This window comes from Perca flavescens, chromosome 23 (assembly GCF_004354835.1).
Source record: "Perca flavescens isolate YP-PL-M2 chromosome 23, PFLA_1.0, whole genome shotgun sequence".
Taxonomy (NCBI): Eukaryota; Metazoa; Chordata; class Actinopteri; order Perciformes; family Percidae; genus Perca; species Perca flavescens.
The window spans coordinates 4,089,099-4,116,249 of record NC_041353.1 but is presented as its reverse complement, the minus strand read 5'-3'; the positions used below and the strand labels follow the sequence as shown (position 1 = coordinate 4,116,249).

The 27,151-nt window shown below is 40.9% G+C and overlaps 1 protein-coding gene across 3 annotated transcripts; it reads right to left on the bottom strand.

The window, feature by feature from the left end:
- Positions 1 to 304: 304 nt before the first annotated feature.
- Positions 305 to 23,796, bottom strand: upf2 (UPF2 regulator of nonsense mediated mRNA decay). 3 transcript variants are annotated; one of them, XM_028571082.1, is made up of 21 exons: positions 23,720 to 23,796; positions 21,167 to 21,535; positions 19,286 to 20,065; positions 17,746 to 17,906; positions 17,435 to 17,626; positions 17,196 to 17,345; positions 16,797 to 16,900; positions 16,472 to 16,557; positions 15,239 to 15,347; positions 14,938 to 15,051; positions 14,694 to 14,810; positions 14,138 to 14,527; positions 13,157 to 13,432; positions 12,210 to 12,393; positions 10,463 to 10,617; positions 9,949 to 10,053; positions 9,756 to 9,854; positions 7,189 to 7,362; positions 5,260 to 5,401; positions 3,646 to 3,766; positions 305 to 875 (listed from the first exon to the last, which is right to left on the bottom strand). In XM_028571082.1, exons 2-21 carry the CDS (start codon positions 21,532 to 21,534, stop codon positions 866 to 868), a joined length of 3,837 nt encoding a protein of 1,278 aa, XP_028426883.1. In that variant the 5' UTR covers position 21,535; positions 23,720 to 23,796; the 3' UTR covers positions 305 to 865. The 3 variants fall into 3 exon arrangements, with proteins under 3 accessions (XP_028426883.1, XP_028426884.1, XP_028426885.1); XM_028571083.1 differs by having other exon boundaries at positions 305 to 872; XM_028571084.1 differs by lacking the exon at positions 305 to 875 and having other exon boundaries at positions 3,164 to 3,766.
- Between the last annotated feature and the right edge of the window lie 3,355 nt (positions 23,797 to 27,151).

Sequence of the window (27,151 nt, the reverse complement as noted above, 5' to 3'; positions counted from 1 at the left end):
ATTAAGATCAACATCATTATTTCCTGGATTATTCTGTTTCACCACAGTCCCTAAATGTACAGTATGTAGAAATGCACAGACCCCCCCCCCCCCCCCCCACCACCAAAGCCAAAGTTACACCCTTGTACCGGTCTGAATCAACACATGCCTCTAGAACTACAGGCTCTAACCATCGGCCACATTTCAAAAACACATAATTCGTCAGCGTGTACAAAACATGCCCTCTGCGTCACCGGGCGACCGGTTTTTACGAACCAGTGTTACAACCTCCAACCTCGCCGTCCTCCGCCCCCCCCGTCTCCATCTCATGCCGTTGCCTTGACGACAGGGTGAAGTGTTACCGGCCCCCCCCCAAAAAAAAAAACAACAACAAAAAAAAAGGTCATTTCCAGGTTTTTAAACTCCTAAACATGAGTCACTTTTTCAACCTCTTGGTGTGACGGCAGGAGGTGGATCCGTTTGTTCACCCCGCGCTTCCTGTTCCTGTTCCTGTTCCGTCCCGCGCGTATTCAGTCAACGTTTGTAGTTCTGATTCGGACAAGTTGTTTGTTTTTGTCATCTCAGGCAACAGACAAAAAAAAAAAAGAAAAGAGAGCCAACTGTCTGACCCCTGACCTCTGACCTCCCCCTGTTCTGTCTCTCCTCCTCAGGCTTCGGGCCCCACTCGGCAGGGTAAGAAGTGTGCGTTCAGGTCAGGGGTTTTGGTCTGTCCCGGCTTCAGGGTGGGCGTCTGGAGGACTCGTTCCCCTGTTTAGACCGGGTTATCCCTTCCGATCTTCTTTTTCTCTCTCCCTCTTTCTCTCTCGCTTGTTCATTCGCTCTCTCGCTTGCTTGCTCGCTCGTTCAGCCCGGAACCAGACTCCAATCAGCGTCTCCTGGAGGACAGAGCAGACATTTACTGTAGACGTGCTGAGCAACAGGAACACCTGGTCTCCACCAACTCCTGAGGGAAATATCTGTCTCTTTAGCTGCTAAATGCCCCCGCTATGTTCACCAGCTAGTCGCTAACTGTATCGGTTTTACAGCTTCTCCTCTGAAAACGGCTATGAGAGCACCGAGAGTGAACCAGAACAGTCAAAGTTGCGGGCCGGACGGATAAACAACGACCTGAAACTCGCTATTAAGCTGCGTAAAGCCAGAGGGGGAGGCTGCAGATTCATCCGGAAATTCTCTTGATTATATCCGCTTTATGGATTACAACTTTAACGAGATATTTCAGACGTTTTGAAGTGTGGTTGTACAAGGTACTTCTCCAAAGTCAGTGTGATTGTTACAGTATACGGCGGTCGGCACTAAAAGGGTTAGTTTGGATTCACCAAAATCACACAATAACAAACCAACTGACAGAGGCAACGGTTGAGCAGCATCTCCAATGGGGATAGTAGTCGGGCATTGCCAGACCTCCCTCCACAGCGCTGCAGAGGAAGGTCTGGCTAGTCCACACAGCATTCCTGGATGGGAGAAAAACGTGCTCTGGTTTATCGGCATTTCTTTAAACCAATCACTATCATCTTGGGCGGCGCTAAGCGCCAGACGGAGCCACGGTGCCTCTGCAAAATAGCCTCTGGAAGGAACTTGTTTTGATGGAACGTGTGTACGTTCAAAAGGTTGTTTTAGTCGTGGAACAGAAAACTCAGATTGGACAGATAGTCTAGCTAGCTGTCTGGATTTACCCTGCAGAGATCTGAGGAGCAGTTAACCGTAGTCCTCACAAATCCGCCGGAGGTTAGAACGCCAACACAAAGAAAGAGGAAGGTGACGGACATCCGGCAAAATTTCCGGTGGCACCTGACCAATTCTGGAAATGAAACGTCGTCGTTATAGAGTATGAGGATAGTAACAAAGTTAAGATCCAGATTTTCTTTCAAATAATTTTGCCACTGACTGACACAATCTGGTAATTACTTGAATCTGGTACTAAACATTTTTTTTCAAATATTGCCATATAACTGCTTATTGATTTGCAGCATTGCAAGACAAGGGTCTAATACATGTGGAGGTACTAGAGGAAAAGCTACCAAAGTATAAACACAAACAATACAGTGCTTTCATTTTAAAACAGACATATTTTACTTTTTGTTTTTTAATTCTTAGGATTCTTTTTCCATACTTTTATTTTCTCTTACTTTTTATTAAGGCAAATTCCTTGTATGTCAAAACCTATTTGTAACAGACCTGATTCTGATGTAATAGATATAGATATATATACAATAGTATAATGTATAGATAATGTGTTTGAAAGGGCTGAGCAATTAATCAAATTTTGAATGCGTACAACGATAACAAAAACAATGTTATCGAGAAAGATTTTTTTGCACATTACATTTTGCGAGTAAACTCTTTTTTTGTCCTGTGTTCTGAAGGGGAATTCAAAAAGTTTAACTGGAAAAGAATATAGGGAAATTTCACAGTTTTAGGTGTTTTCACTGTTGATTTGTTTAACTGTTTCTCTGTTTTTTTAAGTTCAATAAAAGTCAATGAGTAATAATTGTGATTATGATTTTTTTCTATAATTGAGGAGCCCTATCTTATTGTCTCAACTGCAAAAACATGTTTGTTTTTAACATACGTAAGGAGACGTAAATCTTTAAAAACACAAATCTTAAATTTCATAAAAAACAGCTGGTCACTCTGGGTTTTATCAAACAAACGGGAGGATAAAGTGACTTTGTTGGGGACTATTTTTTAGCGGCGGATTAATCCCCATGTGGTGCTCTAGTGAGTACTTGTGGCAGCAGGACAGTGGTTGAGTCAGAATAAACTACAGTGTGTGTGTTCATGGTGATGAAGGAACATGTCACAGAGTGGCTCGTGGATGTGTTTTTAATGACACAGAGGAAGAAGAGATATCAGGCTTTGATACACACACAATACTTGTTATAAAAGTTTATTACTGTTACTGAAGCCAAATCACAAATCACACCCTGTGCTCCACCCCTGAGCCCACTCTCCTTGCCTCTGTTCTCCCTTTAGGTTTATTATCTTCCTATATTAAAAAAGAAAATACCAATTTTAAAAACCTCTTCCCAAAATAAAAGTGTCACGTTTGTGGCAATATATGGATTCACCTGCCACGATATGCATAAAGCATAACCTGGGAAATGTTCATGTTGTGTTGTCGTTCCACTTTACAGAAGCAAGAAAGACACACAACAAGGTGCTGTTGATGTTAACAAAGTATAAACTTCAAGTCATCTTTATTTCCAAAGTATTTCCAGAGCTTTTAAAGAAAAATCTCACTTGAATGCTTTAGCACCTGAAAATCAGAATCAGTTAAAAGTGCAAATAGAAACAGGAACTCCTCGTCGAAACCTTCCCTCTGTTTTTAATGATTTACTTTGCTGAAGCTTCATCTCTGCTGATGTTTAATTAAAGTCGTCGATGGGGGCTCGAGCGGCTCTAGCCTACTCTGTGACATGTCTTTGGTCTCTCTCTCCTGCTCGTCTGCCCTGTCTCGCCTCTCTTGTCTGTCTCGCGTCTCGTGCCTTTTAATTCTTGCACTTTTCACTCTGTTCAAAGAGACGCCGACGAGGTGGAGAGTCGGTACATACTGCAGTAAGAGAATGAGCCCTAATTCCTCACATCGTCATCCAACACATTCTGCCGTTTGTTTTGAGCGCCGGCGCTTCAGTGATCGCGTCTCACCTTCCTCCGGTCTTGAAGATGAGGTCGGCGTTGGGAGCGCCTTTCGGGTGCTGGTAGCGAGGCCGGCGCTCCCGGTTGGTGTTGGCCGGAGCCGGACGCTGTGCGAGGGACTGCATCATCTCTGTAACACACACAGAAGAAAAAAGTGGTTTCATTTCATTTCTTTTTTTACGACGGAAACTGAAAGATATTCTTTGAATTTTAATCGATTGACAGCCCTATTTTTATTCTATTCTTTTTTTACTTTACTAGTTTTTGTATACCTCTTATAATTTATTATCTTACTTCTATATTTGTCTGTACTATTTTTGTCTTTGTGCTGCTGTAAAAAACAAATTTCCCCTCTGGGGATCAATAAAGGTTTATCTATAGACACAGCATTCTGGGATGGGAGAAAAACTGGTTTATTGGCATTTCTTTAAACCAATCACAATCGCCATTGGCGGTACTAAGCTCTGCACGGAGCCGCTGCAAAATAGCCTCGGGAAGGAACTTGTTTTGGTGGAACATGTGTACGTTAAAAAGTAGTTTTAGTCGTGCAACAGTAAACTCAGATTGGACAGATAGTCGAGCTAGCTGTCTGGATTTACCCTGCAGAGATCTGACGAGCAGTTAACCATAGTCCTCCGAAATCCACCAGAGTTTAAAATTACAACACAAAAAAAGCCAAAGAAAATGGACATCGGCGAAAATACTTGCATCCTGCGGAATTTCCTGCAGCACCAGAGCAATCCCGGAAGTGGAACGTCGAGGATATAGACTAATTGGAGCAGACAGCTCAGCGGAGACGACTTTCTGACATTTCATAAAATTCTGAAGCAGCGGTGGTATGTATATATGTATATAGGGCTGCAATTAACAATTATTATCATAGTCGATTAATCTGTCGATTATTTTTCTGGATTTATCGATTTGTTGTTTGGTCTCTAAAATGTCAGAAAATGGTGAAAAATGTGGATCAGTGTTTCCCAAAAAGCCCGAGATGACGTCCTCAAATGTCTCGTTTTGTCCACAACTCAGAGATATTTGGTTTACTGCCACAGAGGAGAGAAGAAACTAGAAAAATATTTATATTCAAAAACAGATTAATCGATTATCAAAATAGTTGTCGAATTTATACAAGTAATCGATTTGGATTCATCTTATATATATGTTATATGTATATAACAAAAACACTCTTGTTTTATTACATCACTGGGTGAAAAGTTGTATTTGGTTCATAGAGCTTTTAGAGCAGCGGATAATTCTTGACCCCTTTTACATTGTTTTCAAATTGTCATTCAATATATTATTATAGTAAAAATATTTATTATAGCAGCTTTAAACATCAGATCTTTTTGCTAATGCAACACTACAAAGTAAGCTAGTTGAGCTTTTTATAAGACTGTTAACACAAGATCGTTTTGTTCTAACCCGATATCTGCGGTGAATCTGTTGTATTTTCTTAAAGTTGCTCTAGTATCGTTTCACATATTCTAACGTCTTGACAAGAGTGTAGATCATCTAGTGAGAAAATGTTATGATTTTTTGTTTCCTCATCACAGCGCCTAGGGTGAGCTAATGCTTCAGGTTCAGGGAACAGAAGCAGAGTTAAACTTGCTGATTGTGCCGTACCCTGGTAGTCCTCCTGCTCCTGTCTCTCATTGATGTCCAGGGTGAGCTTCTTCATCCTCATGCGCTCCTCCTGTTCGGCTTGCTGCTGGTTGAAGTGGTTCGCCGCCAGGTGGGATGACAGAGGCACGTTCAGGATCTTATACTGTTGAACGGAAACACACACATTAACGTGATGTACACAAGAGATTGTTTCAACTGATTTGGGTGTTTGAAAGCTGATATTTCTGGAAGTTAAAAAGGTACAGCCCCTGATTTTGTTTTACTGCGCAAAATCCCCAAATGTTCTCCCCCTATAGCCAGTTAGATTTGGACAAAGCCAAGTTAGCCATTTTCCCCTGCCTCCAGTCTTAGTTAGCAGTTAGCTTAGCGTAGCATAAAGACTGGAAACAGGGGGAAAACAGTTAGCCCGGCTCTGACCAAAGGTAGAGCTGAGCAATATATCGATATTATATCGATATCGTGATATGAGACTAGATATTGTCTTAGATTTTGGATATCGTAATATGGCATAAGTGCCATATTTTTTTCTGGTTTCAAAGGCTGCATTACAGTAAAGTGATGTCATTTTCTGAACCTACCAGACTGTTCTAGCTGTTCTATTATTGCCTTTATCCACTGAGTCATTATATCCACATTATTGATTTATCAAAAATCTCATGGTGTACATATTTTATGAAAGCACCAATAGTCAACACTACAATATCGTTGCGGTCGATCGATATCGAGGTATTTGGTCAAAAATATCGTGATATTTGATTTTCTCCATATCGCCCAGCCCTAACCAAAGGTAACAAAACTCAACTGCTAGCACCTCTAAATCTCACTTCTTTTTTGGCCTTTTTAGATCTCTATTGGACAGGACGCTGAAGACAGGAAAGGGGGAGAGAGAAGGGAATGACACCCAGCAAAGGAATCGAACCTGCGGCCACTGCGGAAATGACTGAGCCTCTGTACACGGGGTGCGATATCAACCAGGTGAGCTACCCAGGCGCCCCTAAATCTCACTTATTAACACGTTAAATCATGTATGTAATCCAGATAAAAACTGAAGTGTAAAAACGACAACTTCTGCTTTCACAACGTATTAATAAGTGAGATTTAGACGTGCTGGTAGTGAGCTGTGTTCCCTTTGCACGGAGCCAGGCTAGCTGTTTCAAACTGTTGCTAAACTAAATTAACCGGCTGTAGCTTTTATATTTACCGTACTGACATGAGAGTGGGCATTAATCTTCTCATCACACACTGACATATGAGGTGTCCAGGTATATCCCACAGAAAGGTAGCAAGGACACAGACACACACACACACAGACACACACAGGATGCTGCAGTAACCTGGCGAGGGTGTGTGTTTACAGAGAGAGAAATGTAATTTCCCATCCACAACACCCCTACAAAGATATTCTTTTTTTCGTTACTTGCATGTATTTGGCAGCTGTCCTAGAAGCCGTGTGAATGCTCTATTAAACCTCCGAGTCCTGCCAGAGAAAAGCTGGACACACCCTGCTGCAGTACAAGAACCAGTCTCTGCCCTCAAACCACACATTCCACCGCTGCAGCTTGACTAAACACACACACACACACACACACACACACACATACACACACCTCAGTCTAACTGAGCCCAGGAATAATATTGACTCTGGTGTGTGTGTGTGTGTGTGTGTGTGTCTGCGTGTGCGTTTGTGTGTGAGGGAATTTCATTCAGCAGGAAGTTTCAGTACGAGAGTATCACTCTTCTCAGATATTCACTTATCTATACACCGTTTATAAAACTGTACTACAGTTTAACTTGTTAAATAAAATATCAGAATACTTTTCTTCATCACTGATTATTTAAATTGATTTCAAACAGAAAAGTGTCTGCTGCTGCGACAACAATAACCCACATAGGCAGTGATTTACAGCTGCCATCCTCCATGCACGTTACCTGCTGCTTGTTGCCCTTGCGTGTCAGCATGACGAACTGCATGGTGTCGGAGATGTCCGAGTCCGCCTCCCCGATGCACTGCTCTCTGGAGCCCCCCTTCTTCAGCTGACTCTTCAGCTGCAGTGGAATGGCCACGTCCAGCTGGTGCACCTTCACCGTCTCGCCGCTGCGCTGCTGCAGTGAACAACACACACACAGACACACGTTTGTTCCAGCAGAAAACTGTTGCACCATACAGCTAGACTATATGTTTTTCAATCTGGCATATTTACCACAAATGTCACTTAAAACAAATCTTCATACACTCAGGTGCAACACTTACTAGGTACACCAAACTAAACTAATGCAGTATCATTAGGGCTGTCAAGATTTGATTAGATTCACAATTTAAACATTTTCGGCACTTAGTGCACTTAGGGCTGGGCGATATGGAGAAAATCAGATATCACGATATTCTTGACCAAATACCTCGATATCGATATTGTGGCGATATTCTAGGGTGGAAAAAAGGCAAATAATAGAACAGCTAGAACAGGCTGGTAAGTTCAGAAAAGTACATCACTTTACTGTAATGCAGCCTTTAAAACCAGGAAAAGACAACACTTATGTCATATCACGATATTACCATATCCAAAGTCTAAGACAATATCAATATAATATTGATATATTGCCCAGCCCTAACGGCAATGCAACAATAAGAGCTACAAGATGACAGAAGGGTACTTTGCAACAACAGTTTGAGTTTCTCAGAGTTTACGAGGTGTAAATTAATGCACCATTGGCTAACGAGGTACACATGAATGCGTCATGGAGTCTGAGCCCACATTCTTTACCTTCGTTGCTTGTTTACAGCCGTTAAGCTACGCTGTGTCTGTTTGATTTTTCTTAGGTCGGGCGCAAGTAGGCGGGGGTGGAGAGATAAAAAATGCTGAGGGAATTGCCAATCCTGTGAAAAAGTGACACCGCTGTCTAATATCAAATCTGTAGTAAAGGGCCCATATGAACATTGAAGCTGTAATTAATCGTTCCTCCTGTTATTAAAACATTCCCTCTTATTGCACTTTCAATGTCAGCGATGGTGGACAAAATCCACAGTCCTTGTTTTGTGCAAAGATGTATTGAAAAGTTTATCTTCCTAAATGTTGTTGTAGCAGTCTGAGTTAAACAAATCAGGTGGATATCTTCCAAAGTTGCGGACATTTTAGTATTAAATTCCTTTTTTCTCTAACTATCCTTCTACTGCAGCTCAACAGGGACACACAAAGGCTCAAGGTTCAGCTTTCTCGTCATTATACAATACAGGATTGCACAATGAAAGTAGCCCCCCACACACACACACACAAAAAAAATGTATATACGAATAATGAAATATTTTTTTTAATTAGAATAGAATAAAACTAAAGATAGGCAATACTGTACAATAAAGTATATAAAAATAGCACTAAAGGAAGAAAATAAGGAGGAAAACAAAATTATATTGTGTGTGTGTGTGTGTGTGTGTGTGTGAGATGGAAAGGTGTGTCAGATGTTTGTTGTGTGACCATACAGATGTTTTTTTATCTTTGTCTTATATTTACAAGGTAGGTATACAGTTACAAGACAATATATACATGAAACAAAAGAGAGGGAATTTTGTACTTTGAACTTGATTTGATTAACTCAGACTGTTAAAGCCTCATATCTATCTATAAATAGCAGGAACGTCTGTCTGTCTGTGTGTGTGTCTGTGTGTGTGTGTGTGTATGGGTGTTAAGCGCATATCTCTCGAACCGTTAGTCCGATGGATTTCAAACTTGACAAGTGTCTTGCTACGGGCACGAGTAAGTGCAGTGCCAAGTTTGACGTTGTTTGGATAAGAAACGCAAAATATATCGTTAAATATATATCGGTAAAAGAAGCACACATTGGCTTTTGCCGCTGGCCACTCCCCCTCTCACACTACATGCAAACACTGACTGAGCACCTGTTTGTGTCGTGACTCACTCGGATCTTTCACGTACTACACCGTCACACAGTCCAGTTCTGGTGGTAAATAACGCAGATATGTGCTGTTTACCTGTCATAACGGGCCGGTGGGTAGCGCATTGCCATGAGTCCATGACGCTAATGTCTGATTACTCCACATTTTCATTTGGATATTTTGTTATTACATTCTGAATCTGCAACATTCTGTGTCAGGTAAATCAGTAAGTTAGTAGTAGGGTGTACAGGGGACTTGCATTTGAAGTGGTTTGGGGTCATTCTTTAAGTAATTTTGGGGTAGGCTACAATTTGGTTTTGATGAATTCTACAAGCAGCAATACCACAGGCCAAATAATCGCCCGTTCCAACAGGCACATTTTCAACGGGCACTGCACTAGTCACTTAAAGTGCATAAAAGTGGTGTTTAAATGTCCAGCATGAGCAGGAGAAATGATTACAGCAAGCAAAACCTGTTTCACTGTTCATATAGGCACACTTTAGGCAAGACTTGAAAGTTTGTGAACCTGTCCTTTAACACATTACCATACACACTGTGCAACCTGTTCCCTGCATTCACGTTATAGCCGACAGGTGAGTCGTCATACCTGCAGGTTCTCCAGCATCATCTTATCCAGAGCCTGAATGAAGTCCTCATCCTCGGCACAGGCCACGTGCTTCAGTCCACCGCCGCGGATGGTCACCTCCTACACACAGGCAGCATCTTTATATTAATGCCTCTTTCTTGTCACTGAATATCTCTTATCTACAGCTCTTCATATGAACGTGTTCAATTCTTACATTGTTCTCCTCATCCGTCTCATTTTCTTTATTGGAGTCAGTCAGGTAGTCGGTGTTCTCTTCTTCCTCTTCCTCCCTCTCCTCGTCTTCGTTCTCTGACCCTTCCTGTGGAAAACAAAACAGAGTCACAGCTTGTTAACTGACTGGGAACCAGCCAATAAGAGAAATGAATATATGATTCTCTGTTTCATTCAAAATGTAATACAGGAAAGTAGAATCCATGTCCAATATAAGGAAGATTCCTACGTGATCACAGACAGAGATCCCAGGTTTGGAACAATGATGCATGAGTAGGCCTGTAACAATTATTAAAAAATGATCTAATCGCAATTTTTTTTACATACACGCCATTTCTTTGTTTAACCACAATTAATTGCTAACATTAGCTAAAGTCCTCTGGGTGACTGTTGAGGGTAATATTTGATTTTGTTTGGATCAGGGGAGCGGAAAAAGCAGAAAAACAGGATAAGGTTTTGGAGAGTTAGGTCATTATCACAACAAAAGAAAAACCCACATCCTCTTCCTGTTCGTTCATTTCACTCTCGTTGCCCGACTGCTCCTCAGTCTCTGCACCTCCCTCTTCTTCGTCATCGCCATCATCATCTTCCTCGTCGAGAACCTCGCCTTCGCTCATGGTACTGGAGCGACCGTCCTTCTCCATGGCAAGACCTTTGTGAAAACACACAGTGCAACGTATGAAGATGAGGAAACTCTTTTGAGAAAACCAGGAATAAATACATCTAAAACACATGGTACTCTGCATTAAAACAGGACTTAGAAACAGAAATCTGATTACACACAGGTGGTTATGACCAAGCCCAGCCAGGGAGAGCAGCCTCACCCAAACAAAGGCTTCAGTTATAAATAGAGCAAACATTCAGGGAATAGTTTTCTGATTGTAATTAGTGTGTTCTTCTGCGTTACCGGCCAATTATAGAGTCTAGTTATGTAAATGTGGTGACGGCGAAAAATGAAATCAGGCAGGCGGCCGGGAATTGAGGATCAGGTCTTTTGTGACTTGGTGACTGAGGAATGCCTGATCCTGGATAAAGTATGAAAGGGTAAAACAATGGCACCACTGTTTAGCTTAGGGGGCCTCATCAATCACTTTATTTTTCTCACACACACACACACACACACACACACACACACACACACACACACACACACACACACACACACACACACACACACACACACACACACACACACACACACACACACACACACACACACACACACACACACACACACACACACACTAGTGAGTGTGTGGGGGGGACGTACTTTTGCAGCCTCATACTTCTTGTCCACTACATTAATTTGACTATATTATATTAAGCTATATTTATTGATTAAATCAATGTTACTTTGCAGATAAGGATTTTTAGATAAAAAAAACATTGTTGTTAAATTGAAGGTGTTTTTAAAGATGAAAAACAATCTTTTTCACCTGTGACCTTTGAAAAACTGTTTCAGGCACACATAGGTAAAACCCACAAAAAAACAGGTGATAGGCTCCTTTCCCATTGCTAGGAGACAAGTTTGTATTCTTATTGGAAAACATGGTTATAAACAGTAGAAAGCAGCATGGAGGCCAGTGAAAATGTTACGATGGTTACTTTAAAAAATATATATATATTTCAGTCTTTCAAACACGGTGGAGGATGATTTGGAACAATGTTCTAGGGCTGCTTGCACAGAGATGGACAACATTTGTGGCTGAGATGACAGAAGAGTCGCAGAAGTTACAGATGGAAGCGACAAGCATCATAGCATCGGGTTTTCATCACTGCCGATCGGAGCCAGGGCCAATAAAATATTTGGGACTAGTGCAGAGTCGACTGTAACCGACGGCCAGTGCAGAGTTTCTCTGTGCATAGAGTACTCTGCACCGGAAGTTTAATTCATAATTATCATTCCTGAAAACTCCGCATCGACTGAACCCTTTGACTGAGTGTTAGTTACGTGTGCGAACTGAAACAGGTCTGACAGATAAAGCAGAGCGATAACTGATGCAGCATGATCATCCTCCTACACACCGGGGAATGCTGCTCAGCTGGGACGACAGAGAGCAGCTCAACCAGCGTGACCGGCTGACACACACACACACACACACACACACACACACACACACACACACACACACACACACACACACACACACACACACACACACACACACACACACACACACACACACACACACACACACACACACACACACAGCCTCCTGCATTTATCTTTAGATATATCTTTACCTAGTTTGTAGAGCACCTCCCTCTCCAGGTCGGTGACCTGTTTGGTGGCTTCCTCCAAGGAGCAGCTGAGCCTCATCTTGGGCCTGAGCAGCTCTAGGGTGTCGCTGATCATGTAGTCAATGTCGATGGGGAACGGGTGGTCCTTGGTCCAAACATCAATTCTCTTTTTCCACCAGATGTACCGCTGCGGACACACACATCATCATCTTATTTCTCTAACCTTTAAAAGGGTCCCATGGCATGAAAATTTCACTTTATGAGGTTTTTTAACATTAATATGTGTTCCCCCAGCGGCTAGAAATGGCGATAGGTGTCAACTGAGCCCTGCTCTGCCTTTGAGAAAATGAAAGCTCAGATGGGCCGATCTGGAATCTTCTCCTTATGAGGTCATAAAGAGCAAGGTTACCTCCCCTTTCTCTGCTTTGCCCACCCAGAGAATATGGCCCACCCATGAGAGAGAGAGAGAGAGAGACATCATGGCTTTCAAACGAGCAAAGTGGCAGTTGGTCAAGGCCACACCCCCACCCCTCCACCAAGAGGCATAAAAGAGACTATAGATACAGTATTAGAGGACCACTAAGGCCTATATAAAAGAGACTTCAGATACAGTATTAGGGGACCACTAAGGTCTATATAAAAGAGGCTTCAGATACAGTATTAGGGGACCACTAAGGTCTATATAAAAGAGACTTCAGATACAGTATTAGGGGACCACTAAGGTCTATATAAAAGAGACTTCAGATACAGTATTAGGGGACCACTAAGGTCTATATAAAAGAGACTTCAGATACAGTATTAGGGGACCACTAAGGTCTATATAAAAGAGACTTCAGATACAGTATTAGGGGACCACTAAGGTCTATATAAAAGTCATGGGACCTTTAATGCGACCAGAAAGTCTCTTGAGACACAGACAGGGACGAGAGGTGCATTAGGAGCAGACATGCCTGGAAGTAGATGAGGAAACAGTCCAGCTTCCTCTTGCTGGAGCCTCGGTCAAAGTACTGGCCGCAGGTATCCAGCAAAGTGCAGACCAGGCGGATGCGGAACAGGTGCTCCGGAGGGTCCAGCGCACTGGGGCTACCGTCTTGATTGATCCCAAAGGAGATGAAGGAAAAGAGGGTGCGGAAAATGACAGCCGACTCCACCATGCGGTAGTTGTAGAGCTCGCCCAGGAACTTGGCGCTGCTGATCCGCCGCTGGTTAAACTTGGGCTGGTTGACCTGGGAATGGACAGTGGTAGAAGAAGTATTCAGATCCTATGCTTTTGTAAAAGAAGCCCTAAAATACTGTAACAATACTCAGTTAAAGTACTGCAAAGTCCAAGCGAGACTAGACAAAACAAGACATTTAAAGGCATCATCTTGGGCTTTAAAATGTTCAGCATGGTCAACTCACTTTATCCCTTTTACAGACAGACCTGAAGCCACAATCAGCAGACGTGCAGCTGATCAGATTTTGGCGTCTGTAAATGTGTCATCAAAGTTTTGATGTACCTCTGTCTGCATATCTGAAAAGCTTTTTCACTTGGCCAATAAATCTTTTGAATTCTTATTTGAATATTTCTGCTTCAAATGTAAACACTATCAGGCGAGGGTTGTCAGAGCCTGACTTCAAACACTTTGAAGGGTTGTGCAAAACGTCAGACTCTGCATGAAGCCAGACTGCATTCTCACGTGTCCCGCAACATCTTACAGTGTTCTACTCAATAATGACAGTAACAACATGTAGTTCCTCTTCAGTTTGTTTTTGTCTTCCTGACCTCACACGGTACCTTACCTCACCATTCTGGACTCATCAACAGAACAGAAATAAACCTGTCAAATCTTTTTATCTATAGTCAGTAAGTAATATACAAGTATTACCGTACTACATCAGAGTATCAGTGCATATTTTCAGCCACACATTTCTTTTTTTGTTCTCCACACCTCCATGCCTAGCCGGATGTCCTCCAGCACTCCGTCCACCACATGGATGCCCACGTCCTCCTGGTAGGCCACCAGGCCGGCCAGCAGGTTGGCCACACAGTGGATGCTGTTGTACTTGACGTTCCAGATGTTGACCATGCAGCAGATCAGGTAGCTCTTGACCTCGGGGTCGTGCCAGGGCAGCTTGCGCATCTGCCTCAGCACCTTCTCCGTGGTGACCTTGGACAGGTCCTTGTAGAGCAGCTTGCGGATGTACTCCTGCAGCGGGGGCCTCTTCTTCTTTACCGTCTTCTCCATGGGTGGGGGGTTGCAGTAGTAGTAGGCGTTCTCCACCATCGTGACATAGCGGGCGTCCAGATGCTGGGCCTGCTTTTTACGCATCATTTGCTCCTGGAACGCAGACAGGAAAATATCAGCTGTTTACATACAAAACTTTAAAGATCTTTTTTGTTGTCGGACAATTGTTTTAGTTTGTTGAGTCTTTCTAGGTTTCAGCTAGTGTCCTCCCCCGATTAACAAAAACGAACCAAACAGTCGTGGAAAACGGCGTACTAACCAGCAAGACGCTGGTACGCAGGTGAGATTCGGGGGATCTGAAGAGGAAGCGGCCGCAGGTCTCCAGCAGTGTGCAGGCCATCTCTATATGGTGATGAGTGAAATCAGACAGCAGCATCTGTTGGGCCCCACACAAACACACATTTAATATTCCTCTTATTATTATTATTTCAAACATTCGTATTGTGCAGCTCAGAGATAACAAAGCTTCAGAGCTCAAATAGGGATGTTTTTCTTTCACCCACCTTGAGACAATGAAGCGTGTCCGTTTTTGAGTACATTTTGAATTTGGCCAGTTCCCCGATAAATCTGACCGTTTTGTTTTTTGTCTCAATGTTGATTTGGTCCTTCTTCCGCATCTACAGCAAAAAACATTAGAACACAATTATCAAAAGAAATTAAACTTTGTAACTGATGAGAAAAAAAAACTCCCTAGTCCTGCTAGTTTTTTTTTTTTTTTTTTTTTAGTTTGTTCAATTTATTAGTTTCAGAGGCATCTATCTAGTCACAATAACGCTCAACAGACGCAACAATAAGAGGACCTACATGAAACCTGAAGTCTCCCTTCAGCATGGAGCAAAGGTCCTCAGCCACGTCTGACATGCAGGGATGAAGGGTTGCCACCAGGCGAGAGTAGAAGGGCAGAAGATCCAACCTGCAAGAGGAGAAAGAGTCAGTGCCCAATAAAAACTATGACGATAGCACCCCCTGGTGGTGTTTAAAGGTACTGAAGAAAGCTGGCAGTATTCTATGTTTATCCTTTTTTCTTATAAATCCCATGAAAAGACCAAAACTAACAATGAATGTATTTACTAAGAAGTATTCTGTGTGTGTATCAAAAAGCCTGATATATATTCTTCAAACACATCAGTGAGCCACACTGGTGAACTTGCTCTGACATGTTCCTTCATGCATTTTGACTCAATCCCACACACACACCGTCCTGCTGCCACAAATACTCACAAGAGCACCAAATGTGGATTAACCCGCCGCTGAAAATAGTTCCCAAGAAAATGTAATATTTCCTCCTGTTTGTTTGAAAACAAACTACAGTGAGCGTCTGTTTTTAGGAAATTAAACTATATATTTGTGAGCTGTTTTGAAAGATGTACATCTTCTTGAAGCCAAAAATATGTAGGTTGAAGTTACACAGTTAAAGTTTGAGCGTAATGCAAGCCGTTACGCAGCCTGTGTGTAAGAAGCTATTCTGTCAAACGTAGCTTAAATGGCTCCTGTGTAGATAAAACATTTATCCTTTTAGCCTAAAAACAAGCTACATGGCAGCAGAACAAGCTGTCAACATAACATTGACATATTATCAAATTATAAAGTTCTGAATATGTTGCCTGTTTACACATCCAGCAGACACTGAGCAACATTATCATTCATTTGGATCATGTTTGTGTCCACCTGATGAACGTAAGTCCAACGTTCCCTCTCTTTTAGCTCTGTTTTTGTTCTCTACCAACTCCTGAGGGAAATATCTGTCTCTTTAGCTTCTAAATGCTCCACTATGTTCACACCAGCTCGTCTCTAACTGGGTCTGGCTGCTGTTTGGTGCTGGGCAGTTAGTGCACGGTAAATTTATCAAAACAATGTGCTGAAAGAGGATAAAACATTCCTCAGAGCTGAGAGAAACTCGGTGCAGCGTCGTTTGATCCATCATTAATATAAAAATAATGATAAGTGAATGACTCCTGCTGTGTAAAGTTATATCAAAAGACCAAAGTTATCTCTTTTCACATGGTCAGCAAATTGATATAGTTTGCACAGCTTTACCTCTGCCTGGGGACAGTGAAGAGGGCTCGGACGAGCTTCCTCCTGTTGGATTTGGTGTTCATGTTCATGCAGAAGTCCATGGCAGCCTGCAGGAGTCGACACAGTGCTCATAAATTCAAAGATACCAAATGCTTTGCTTGGCAGTAACCTTACATTACTCACATATAACTATTAATTATACATACGAGCTACTCATTTAGCAGAAGTCATGTGGAAACATGCTTAGAATACTTCCAGAAATGATTTTGTTCATATAAAGTTACACAAAGCAAGACATTTTTCTCGTACAAACACGTTAAACGTAGGCTTTTTCTTTCTCCATCACCTTGTCTATGAGGTCTCTGTTGACACAGTTGGGGAGCTGTTGGATGAAGGCATCCACGATTAGCTTCAAATGGGACCCTGTGTTGGCCTCTTCATCCTCTTGTTCTACACATACAAATAAAAAAAATCCACTTGAAATGAAATTGACAATGCAAAAAAAAAAAAAAATGATTTATATGATAATAAGCAATAAAGAGTTTGTGAATGACACAAAAAGCTCACAGTATAATAAATGCTTCTATATATATATATATATATATATATATATATATATATATATATATATATATATATATATATATATATATATACTTTTTATATTACTTTTCAATGTTACAATGTTAGATTTACCATAACATTTAAGAACAGAGGTGCTTTACTGAATGGAGCTCATGTTTACCTTGCTCATCCAGCAGTTTTTTGGCCAGTTCTTCATTCTCTGCCTCGTCTGGTCCCTCCAGTTCCATAGGTTCATCTGCGATGTCCAGAGCCTCCAGCTCCAGCTCCAGTTCCTCTGTGGTGCTGGCCGCGTCTTTCCCCTCTTTGCCATCTGAACCAGACAGCAACAGCAGCACAGTCAGAACAAAACTTCTGCGTCAATCTCTTTTGTCATCTTTCTGCATGGACTATTTAATATACCTTTGGCTTCGTCCTTGTCTTTGCCTTGGCTGCTCTTCTCGTTGTCCTTGAAGAGGATGGCAGGGACGAAGGCCTTCAGGTCCACCAAGTTCTCGTAGAAGTTACGAGCGTCTTCATCTTCCCAGATCCCTCCCTCCAGGTCATACTCTCCAGGCTTTCCAGGGGTGAAAATGTCAATGCCGGGGCCGTGCTCTGAGAGAACAGCGAGAAGAGAAACATTATATGCATACAGAAACTAAAAACAAATATCTTACGTCCTTAAAACAGCACTTTTAATTGAACTATGATTCCGGAAGAGAAAAGACACACACCTTCCTGCACGGTCTTGTCCACGGGCAGCTCGGGCATGTTTTCATCCAGCAGATCAGCCAGGGACTGAGTGTTCGCCAGCAGCTTCTGGTAGGAAGTGGCAAACTCTTCATACTGCTTGTGTCTATCCTCACTCAGCTCCCCTTTGGAATGTAGGATACGCCTGAATTGAAAGAGAAAATGATACGTGGTCTTTTATTTTTTTTTTTTTACCAATAGCTGACCCTTGTTAACCGATCATTAACAGTTAACCAACAAGCAAGCAACTGAGTCCCAGGTCTCCTATTTGGGACACTTTCTGTATTCTGCGTGCATACACTGTCGTGTATGAGGACTCTACTGCAAACAAAATCTACCTCTGGGTACAAATAAAGTAACTTGAACTTGACACATGCAGCAAATTTCCCAGTGTTTCCCCTCTGACCAGCACAAGTTCACAGCTGTCCGTGGACGTAGAAAGTATGTCGGAGCCAGTCTCCACGGCATCCCCCTGCGAGGTTGTCAGCTGTGTGTCTGCCTGGCAAACTCTGTGTGTAGGACGGCCTATTTAACCTGCCAGTCCTCATCAATATAGTCCAGCTGTCGGTCGTGAGAGTTATGAACTTAGCTTAAAATGCAACTTGCTAGTGCAAATTTAGCACCAGCAACTTAACCAGCAGTTAAGAGATTGTATAGTAGGGGTGGACGATTCAGAAAATGTCACGATTCAATATCTATTTGTAGGCTCAAGATTCGATTTTCGATTAAAAAATGATTCTCGATTAAAAAAAAAGATTCACAGTATGTAAATGTTGTTACTTTTCCTCATGTGATTGCAGCAGACATACAAAAAAAAAAAAAATATATATATATATATACATACATACATACACACACACACATATATATATATATATATATTTTTGGAATTCTATGAATCCATTTTGGATCGGTGGAGCACAACCCTATTGATTCTCATTTATACCATACATCTATTTTTTAAATCACTTTATTTTTTTTAAAATAATATTGTTTTTAACTGTTTAACTATTTAACTATGTAATTAGTATTGTTATTGTCGGTTAACAGTAGCGCTGGGTAGTGGTAAAAAAAATTCAATATCGGTACCGATACTAATAACGGTTCCTGAACTTTTATCGATACCTATTTTATAAAATCCATTTTAACAAAAATAAATGACAACATTACACATTACAGCACAAATCTTTTTATTTATGTTTCAGCTCCTACTGAGCGCCATCTCTGTGTGAGTTTTTCCTGCATGTCTCTACGACTGTAACGTTAGACAGCCAATAACCAGCATGTAAAAGCATGCTGCAAGCTTACTGGCTCACTGACGCTGATCACTCCTTAGCTATTGAAATTTGGTATTGCATGAAGAGGCATTTTTCGATACTAAGGAGGCAATATGGTCGGTGCCTAAAAGTATGGAATTCGGTACCGAGGCCTAGTTAACGGTTAATTATTTACATCCCTGCTTATCATGGTAAATAAATAAAATAAAAAGTGACTAAAGAGCACTAACTGTGGTCGTATATTCACCTGTTCTGCCTCTCAGTGTTCTGCAGCTCCCGGTGGTCCTTCTTCAGGTGTTTGGTGAGTGATGTGAAGTACTCCCGTAGCAGGTTCTGGAAGGGCTGCTGTTTCTCCGTGCTGATTATCTCGCTTGGAGGGAAGCCCAAACCGAACTTTTCGGCAGCTAGTTTCACCTTGCGGGGCAACAGGCCAGCAATGTCGTCCCCACAGTGCTTACAGAAGCTGATCACCACCGACACATGAGTGTGCGTCTCCCGGTCGGTCCCGATAATGTTCTTCAGCTGCTCGTAAATCAGCGAAAGCCCTTCTTTGTCGGTAAAGAGGCCGACGATGGTGAGCTCGGCGATGAAGCGCAGGTCTGTGCGCAGCTTGCTCACGTTGGGCGCCTTGTCCTCCTTCCTCGCTTCAAAGTGCTTCTTCCACGCCTGGAGCAGCAACGGAGCGAACTCAGCGTACCGCTGGTGGAAGAGGGAGCAGAGATGGACAGCGCAGCCGACGTCGGAGATCTTCAGCTTGGCCTCCACGACAGAGCTCACGGCCTCGCCGATGTACTTGCTGAGGTTCAGTGAGGCAAAGTCATTAGAGAGCGAGTCTCGTTGCTGTTCGGTGAGTGTACGCAGCTTCTTGACAAAGGCGGTGTTCTTTTTAAGGCTGGAGTCCAGTCGGCTGAAGAAGGCCTCTTCGGGCCGACCCTCTTGGGCGTTCTGGTTCTTGCTGCGGAGTTCCTTCCTGCACTGATTGCGTTCCCAGGCCTCCTGGTGCAGCTGATGTCCCTCCTCCTTTTCCCTGCAGCAATGAGGTAAAATGGAGAGAGATACATAATGAAGACAACCTCAAAAGAGAATGTACACGCACTGGGTTTGGCTTTCCTGAGGGTCATACACAGTGCTCAGGATAAGTTTATGAACCCATGCTAAAGTTGAGTAAAAAAAGAGGAATAAAAAAATCAGCTTTTGGAAACTAATCTTAATGCCTTTATTAAAAAAAATTGTAAAAATCCAACCTTTAAGGACACCAATTTTCTTTGTGAATGAAAATGTATCTTAAATAAATAAATGTTCTTCCTTAAAATACAGGGGGCATAAGTAAGTACTATCCCTATGTTAAATTCCCATAGAGGCAGGCAGACTTTTATTTTTAAAGGCCAGTTATTTCATGGATCCAGGATACTATGCATCCTGATATTGTTCCCTTGGCCTTTGGAATTAAAATATCCCCACATCATCACATACCCTTCACCATACCTAGATCGGCATGGTTTTATTTCAGTTAGCCTAATAGCTGGTTTGATTTGCATTGAGAGATGATTTTATGAAAACTACCCCATGCCAATCTCTAGGTATGGATGCAAGAAACATACAGCTGACATATTGCAACAGTAAATGCATCACTTCATTTTAGAGCCTTTTCTGACCAGGAATACGACCCTCTCTCAACTTTCTGTCAAACATGTAATTTTCCACAGGTTTTGAGCATGCATGTATGTGTATGAATGGATGGAGGTCAGTGTTCCAGAGATAAAGGAACCATGTCAAAACTTTAATTTGTTTGAAAAAGTAATAAATAGTTTTAAATTTGACAGAAAGAGACAATTATATTGTTAATCTCAATTATTTCTGAGACACTTAATTGTACAGCAAAATTCTGAATAATAATATGTGAAGATTAACAGGAATGATTGGAAGTTATAAGGAAGGTCTATTTTTTTTTTACGATTTCTCAGCAGATTTATGGTCGTGTGATGTTGCTGATTGAATCTGACTGTATATGTTTCGTGTTTGAGTTCTGGCTCTGAGAAGAAAAGGTGTGGCTCAGAATTACGGAATATCGCCAGCGAAATTAGGAGTTTACACGGATATGACAACAGCGAAGTTGACCACCACTTACTTGAGGAGAGCTGCCTCCTCCTCCCGTTGTCTTTTGACCTCCTCCTCTTGAAGCTTCCGCTCCTCCTCCTCCTGCTGTCTCTTCTCCTCCTCCTCTTTCTTCTTCTGCTCCTCCTCCGCTTTCTGCTCTTCCTCCTCTTTCTTTCTTCGCTCCTTTTCCTCTTTCTTCTTCTTCTCCTCCTCGAGGCGCTTTCTCTTCTCCTCCTTGCCGCTGTCTTTTTTACCGCTCACTTTGGCCTCATCTTTTGCTTTGTCTCGGGCAGACGCTGGTCTTCTCTCGCCATCTCTGTCCTTCTCTTTTTCCTTGTTACTGAAGGTGCAAACGTCTTTCTCGTCCATGTTTACGGAGCGCTTGCGTTCAGCAGGCATACTGAGGAAAGACAACAAGAAAAGGTTGTTTATAAAAGGTATCTCCAGAATCCTTGAATACTCTTCCAACCCTCTGTATTAATAGATATTCCGTCTGTTGCACAAAAGCAACATTTTTTTAAATCTCTTCAAAATGTTCCTAATCCAAATTAAGGTGGTGGCCAATCTCTCTGTTGAAATGTCAACCAAAATTTTAATTTCAAATCAGTTTTATTGGTATATTTAATGATGTTTCTTTCCAATATTAATTACCATTTTGTGTTTTCATGAAACAAATCAATATTTTGCTTGTGTTTCACACAAAAAACAATGACATAAACATCAATTACGGCTATCTGGAGAGGAAATACTGTAGCAACTTAAGAACATGTTTAACATTCTTTTTATTTAGACAGAATATTTTCTTAATAATATAACTGTATTTTTTTTTATTCCGGAAAAACCTATACGAAAAAGATATAACAGTAATAAACCAGTGGTGGAATGTAACTAAGTACATTTACTCAAGTACTGTACTTGAGTACACATTCAATGTACTTGTACTTTACTTGAGTATTTCCATTTTATGCAACGTTATACTACCAAGACATCTCAGAGGTAATTTTTTTACTTTTTACTCCACTACATTTGTCTGACACAGGGTTGGGTATCGTTTGGATTTTTACGATTCCGATCCGGTACTTTTAAAACGATTCAGATTCCTAAACCAGTTCTTGAAAAACTGAAAAATGACATCAAAGATGTAATATGTTTACCAGTGATCATGTGCAGTGAACGGTTAATATGCTTTTACATCTGTTTTGGTGAGTCCAGAGGGAAAATATGGCATTTTAAAAGTAGCCTACATTTACGGTAGCTAGATAACGGTGGACTACAGAGAAAGGGTGATATTTTTCCAGTTCCATAGTGGAACTGGGTATCGGTACCCAACCCTAGTCTGACAGCTTTAGTTACTTTATCACCTTTCTGTCCAGTAAAAAAAAAAAAGTATCTCCAAATTTGTTGATTTTTAACGTATTTTTTTTTCGACAGCGTAAACACAGCAGCACTGCAATGTCATGAACTTTATAATTCACCCTTTACGATCCCCAACCCATCCTTCCCTGCAAGACATTATACACACAAATTAAAAAAAAATAAAGATATAAAAAAAAAAAAAAAAAAAATAGATTGCACCTATAAAATAAATATAAAGAGTAATGCTATCAAAATGATCCTCCTTCTTAAGCTAAATAAAGTCTTTAAAAAGCCTCTTGGATCAGCTGGAAAATGCATCGTCACAAAGCTGAAAACAGGGCTGTTTTTCTGACACCATGGAAAGTTTTTTAATCTTTTTAGAGATACGTGGTTCCCACAGGACAGCAACGCTACAAACATATGATGATCTTACAGTAGAATATTGCTGTAGATTAAACTACCCCAACTGTAAATAAAGGAGTTAAAATGAGCACAGCCTCAAACACCTACAGCAGGAAAATGCAACATACCCATTAACACAGCAGGAAACATCAGTTATAATAGGATAACACTGAGAGGGACATTTGACTGCAATTTTTACATTTTGCCGCTAATACTTTAAGTTTGAATGCAGGACGTTAACTTTTAGTAGAGTGTTTTCACAGTATTAGTAATGTTTACTTAACTAAAATTGCGGAATACTTTTTTTTTTAATTCGGAATAATAAAGCGAGAGGTTCGTTAAAAATAACATTCAAGAAAAAGTAAACGTCAATCTCCATCCGCTAACATCTGACAAACACGCACGCACGCACGAGCTTCGTTGCAGACCCCGTTCGTTAGCCACCTAGCCCAACGTTAGCTTCTTCGTTAGCATGATGACGTTAGCCCTCTTTTACATTACTGATTATTATTATGATAGATGCCGAGCTAGTTTAATCTTAGCTTTGATTTACACATTCCGTTTTATGGTATTGTAAAAATGCTACAATGTTTTAAATGCATACACAAATGAATAACAACAGAGTTAGCGTTAGCACAGCTAACGTTACCACCGTTAGCTAGCTAGGCAACTGAAACCGATGTAAACAAACATTTTGACAGCGTTGAACTGACAGTTAGTGTCTATTAAGTCCTCATAGTGTGAACTTAAAACACTATACACACTGGATACACGTTTAGCTGTTCATATGATCGTGTAAATATCATTTTAACATGAAAATGTTTACCTGCTAATGTAGCATAACAAACATCGGTCATTGGGGTTGGTTTCCGTGTGAACAACAGAAGGACCCTCTCACGGTTGTTCCACAAATTTTGCCTAACTGAAAATTCAAAGGATTCTGATGATTATTAGGTCATATTAAGTTCTGTTTTGGTCAGATATTGACCTTTTATTATTCTTTGGTTTTATCTCATAGCAATATAATTAAAGCAGTGGATAATTATATATTTAAAAATTTTAAATTGGGTCACATTGGCAGGCAGTGCTCAAGGCAGCTACACATTTAATAGTGGCCTGCAACAAGCGGTCTGCAACCATAGACAGTATATAATGGACCAATAGACCCCGTTGCTCTGGACGGAGACCTTGTATATATGTCAATGACGGAGAGTCTGCAACAAGCTCTAAACACAAAATCTTTCTTTTAAACAATTTATTCATAAAGATACTCTGTTAGAAAAGATCCTGTGTTCAAAATGCTTCCAAAGTAAAGGTATAATAGAATTATTAGCATCAAAATATACTTAAAGTACTCATTATGGAGTATTCATCCATTTTAGAATAATGTCAATTATATTATTGGATTATTATTGATGCATTCATGGGTTCATGACTTTAATGTTGCTGCTGTTAAAGGTATACATATATATATATATATATATATATATATATATATATATATGTGTGTGTGTATATGTATATATATATATATATATATATATATATATATATGTATGTGTGTGTATATATATATATGTATGTGTATATATATGTATATATATATATATATGATCTGAATTAACTAAATCTTTTTTTTTTTATGATACATTTTTTATTTATTTTATATTTTTATATATAGACCAAAAACAAATACAATTGAACAGGAACCAAAACCTTCACCCACCCTCTGCGGTCTTGAGGAAAACAGAACAAACCAAAATACGAGAAAACCTAAATTTAAAATATATGTAGTGAAGTAAAATGTATAAGTATCTAGTATAAAAAAAGAAAACACTCAATTAAAGTACAAGTATGTCAAAAATTGAAATTAAAACAAACCTGAAATGTAATTTTAACAGTTAAAACAGCTGAATCTAAACTGGACCTTCAGTGGAAACAGAATGGAGTCTCTGTGAGTTTTTTTTTTTACAGCAGCTCCCAGATTTTCCTCCTCAGGAGACTATAGGTATGTTACACACACTCTTTCCACTCATTCATTCGTCTGAAAGATCGTCTGTGCACAGCCACACTGTGTGTGTGTGTGTACACAAGGGTTGCTATTGTAGCTTTATTGACACAGTGTTAATGAAACACACATACACAGAGGGTGGTACTGAAAGCTCAGCGCGGAGCCACAGAAGAGCTTTTCACAGTAAAACTACATTTTAGGTGTGGTTGTAATAAATTAAACCATGTTCACATTCTGCAGGACATTGCTTAGCTTCCACGTTGGTACTCCTGCCTGCTTCTCCAAACTGGGGGCGTGCCGACCTCCATCTAGTGTGGCTAACACACTGACTATGGAGAAGTAGCTCATACAACCCCACCCAGTGGACCATTTTCAGATGAATGCATTGGTTCTTTTACTAAAGTGAATGATCTGAATACTTCTCTCATCACTGCATGTCCATATCCAAGGAAACTCTCTACAGCCCATCAATCAGCAGAGATACAACAGTACAAACAGCTGTAAAGTCACATCGGTTTTTAATTCAGCAGACTCAGTATGTTCAACACAGTGAAGTGAAATGAAAATCTTGAAAGCTTGGCTCTGAAGTAGAAATCAGAATCTGTAAACCCCAGCTAGCTACCAGCTAGCCACAATCAACAACATTTAACAAGTTTTTTTTCAAAAACTGCTACAAATAAAAATAAAATTAAGAAAAACATAACTTTAAGTTACACTGAGTGAGACTAAGAGCACAATAAAACTAACACTGATTGAAAACATGTATAGAAGAAAATTAAACCATCTATCTCTGACATGGATCCTGATGAACATCAAGCCGAAATGCAAAAACCATACTGCAAGTACCGGGAGGAGTGTGGAGGGAAACGCCCGTGGGACGTGGCTGCATTACGAGATCCAAACAAAGCGTTTAGCAAAGTCTGCAGGAAAGAATTTGGACTTTTGCAGAGGGGAGGCAGGTGTCATACGGTTACATAGAACAGCCAGTGTTTCTTTTTTCCTCATGACAGACAGTTGACTTCATGTTCATGAACAAAAAATAATACATTTGAGTGTTGAGTTTTGACTTTCACGTTTTACTGATACCGTTTGCTGAAGGCCACCGCGCCTACCCCAAACTCCAATGTCCCGAATTTCATCCAGTCTCATCTGGTCACCCTCATTTTGGGAAACGTGTTAAATAAACAACACTTGTGGAAAATAGAGTTTGATCGGTTGGCAGGTGTCTGTTGACAGGGACTGCTTGAAAATCGTTGGACGATCGTTCTCAGTCAGCGTCGAGGTATATTAAAGGTCCCATGACATGGTGCTCTTTGGATGCTTTTATATAGACCTTAGTGGTCCCCTAATACTGTATCTGAAGTCTCTTTTATATAGACCTTAGTGGTCCCCTAATACTGTATCTGAAGTCTCTTCAACCGTGGTGCAGAATTACAGCCACTAGAGCCAGTCCCACAATGAGCTTTCCTTAGTACGTGCCATTTTTGCGTCTGTAGCAAGGTGGAGGGTGGGGGTGTGGCCTTGACCAACTGCCACTTTGCTTGTTTGAAAGCCATGATGTCTCTCTCTCTCATGGGGGGGCCAAATTCTCTGGGTGGGCAAAGCAGAGAAAGGGGAGGTAACCTTGCTCCTTATGACCTCATAAGGAGAAGATTCCTGATTGGTCCATCTGAGCTTTCATTTTCTCAAAGGCAGAGCAGGATACCCAGGACTCGGTTTACACCTATCACCATTTCTAGCCACTGGGGGACCATAGGCAGGCTGGGGGAAAGCATATTAATGTTAAAAAAAACCTCATAAAGTGAAATTTTCATGCCATGGGACCTTTAAAGGGTACATTGTGTGTAAATTAACAGTTTAAACTCACTACAAACACATACAGGATTTGAACACAGCCTGTCTCTTTTCCTTTGGCAAGTGGCCATTGTGTAATACACGTTTGGAATGGTGCAGCCAAGCAGTTATTAAAAATGATAAAGCAACTGTCACTTTAAAGCAAGAAACATTTTCATTAAATGACAAATCCCTTAAAGATAGGACCTGACAGAGGGTGTACTAGACTGTTTAAAGTCCAGAAACAGGCCCAATCCACTAAGCTTGGTAAATACACACGATAGTCGGTCTAAGAATCAAGGAGCAGAAACACACGAAAGACGATGTACTGTTGTACATCATCTTATGTTGAGCTGCCTTTCTTTTATTCTTTTACTAATTATTATATTGCCTCCAGCAGCAGAGGAAGGTTTG

Excerpts from the sequence above, each read along its gene's own strand:
- upf2 (XM_028571082.1), bottom strand. The coding sequence starts at position 21,534 with ATGCCTGCTGAACGCAAGCGCTCCGTAAACATGGACGAGAAAGACGTT. Across the intron at positions 15,052-15,238 it reads AGGGAGACTTCAGGTTTCAT|ATGCGGAAGAAGGACCAAAT; the intron begins GTAGGTCCTCTT and ends TTTTTGCTGTAG. Across the intron at positions 13,433-14,137 it reads ACATCCGGCTAGGCATGGAG|GTCAACCAGCCCAAGTTTAA; the intron begins GTGTGGAGAACA and ends GTCCATTCCCAG.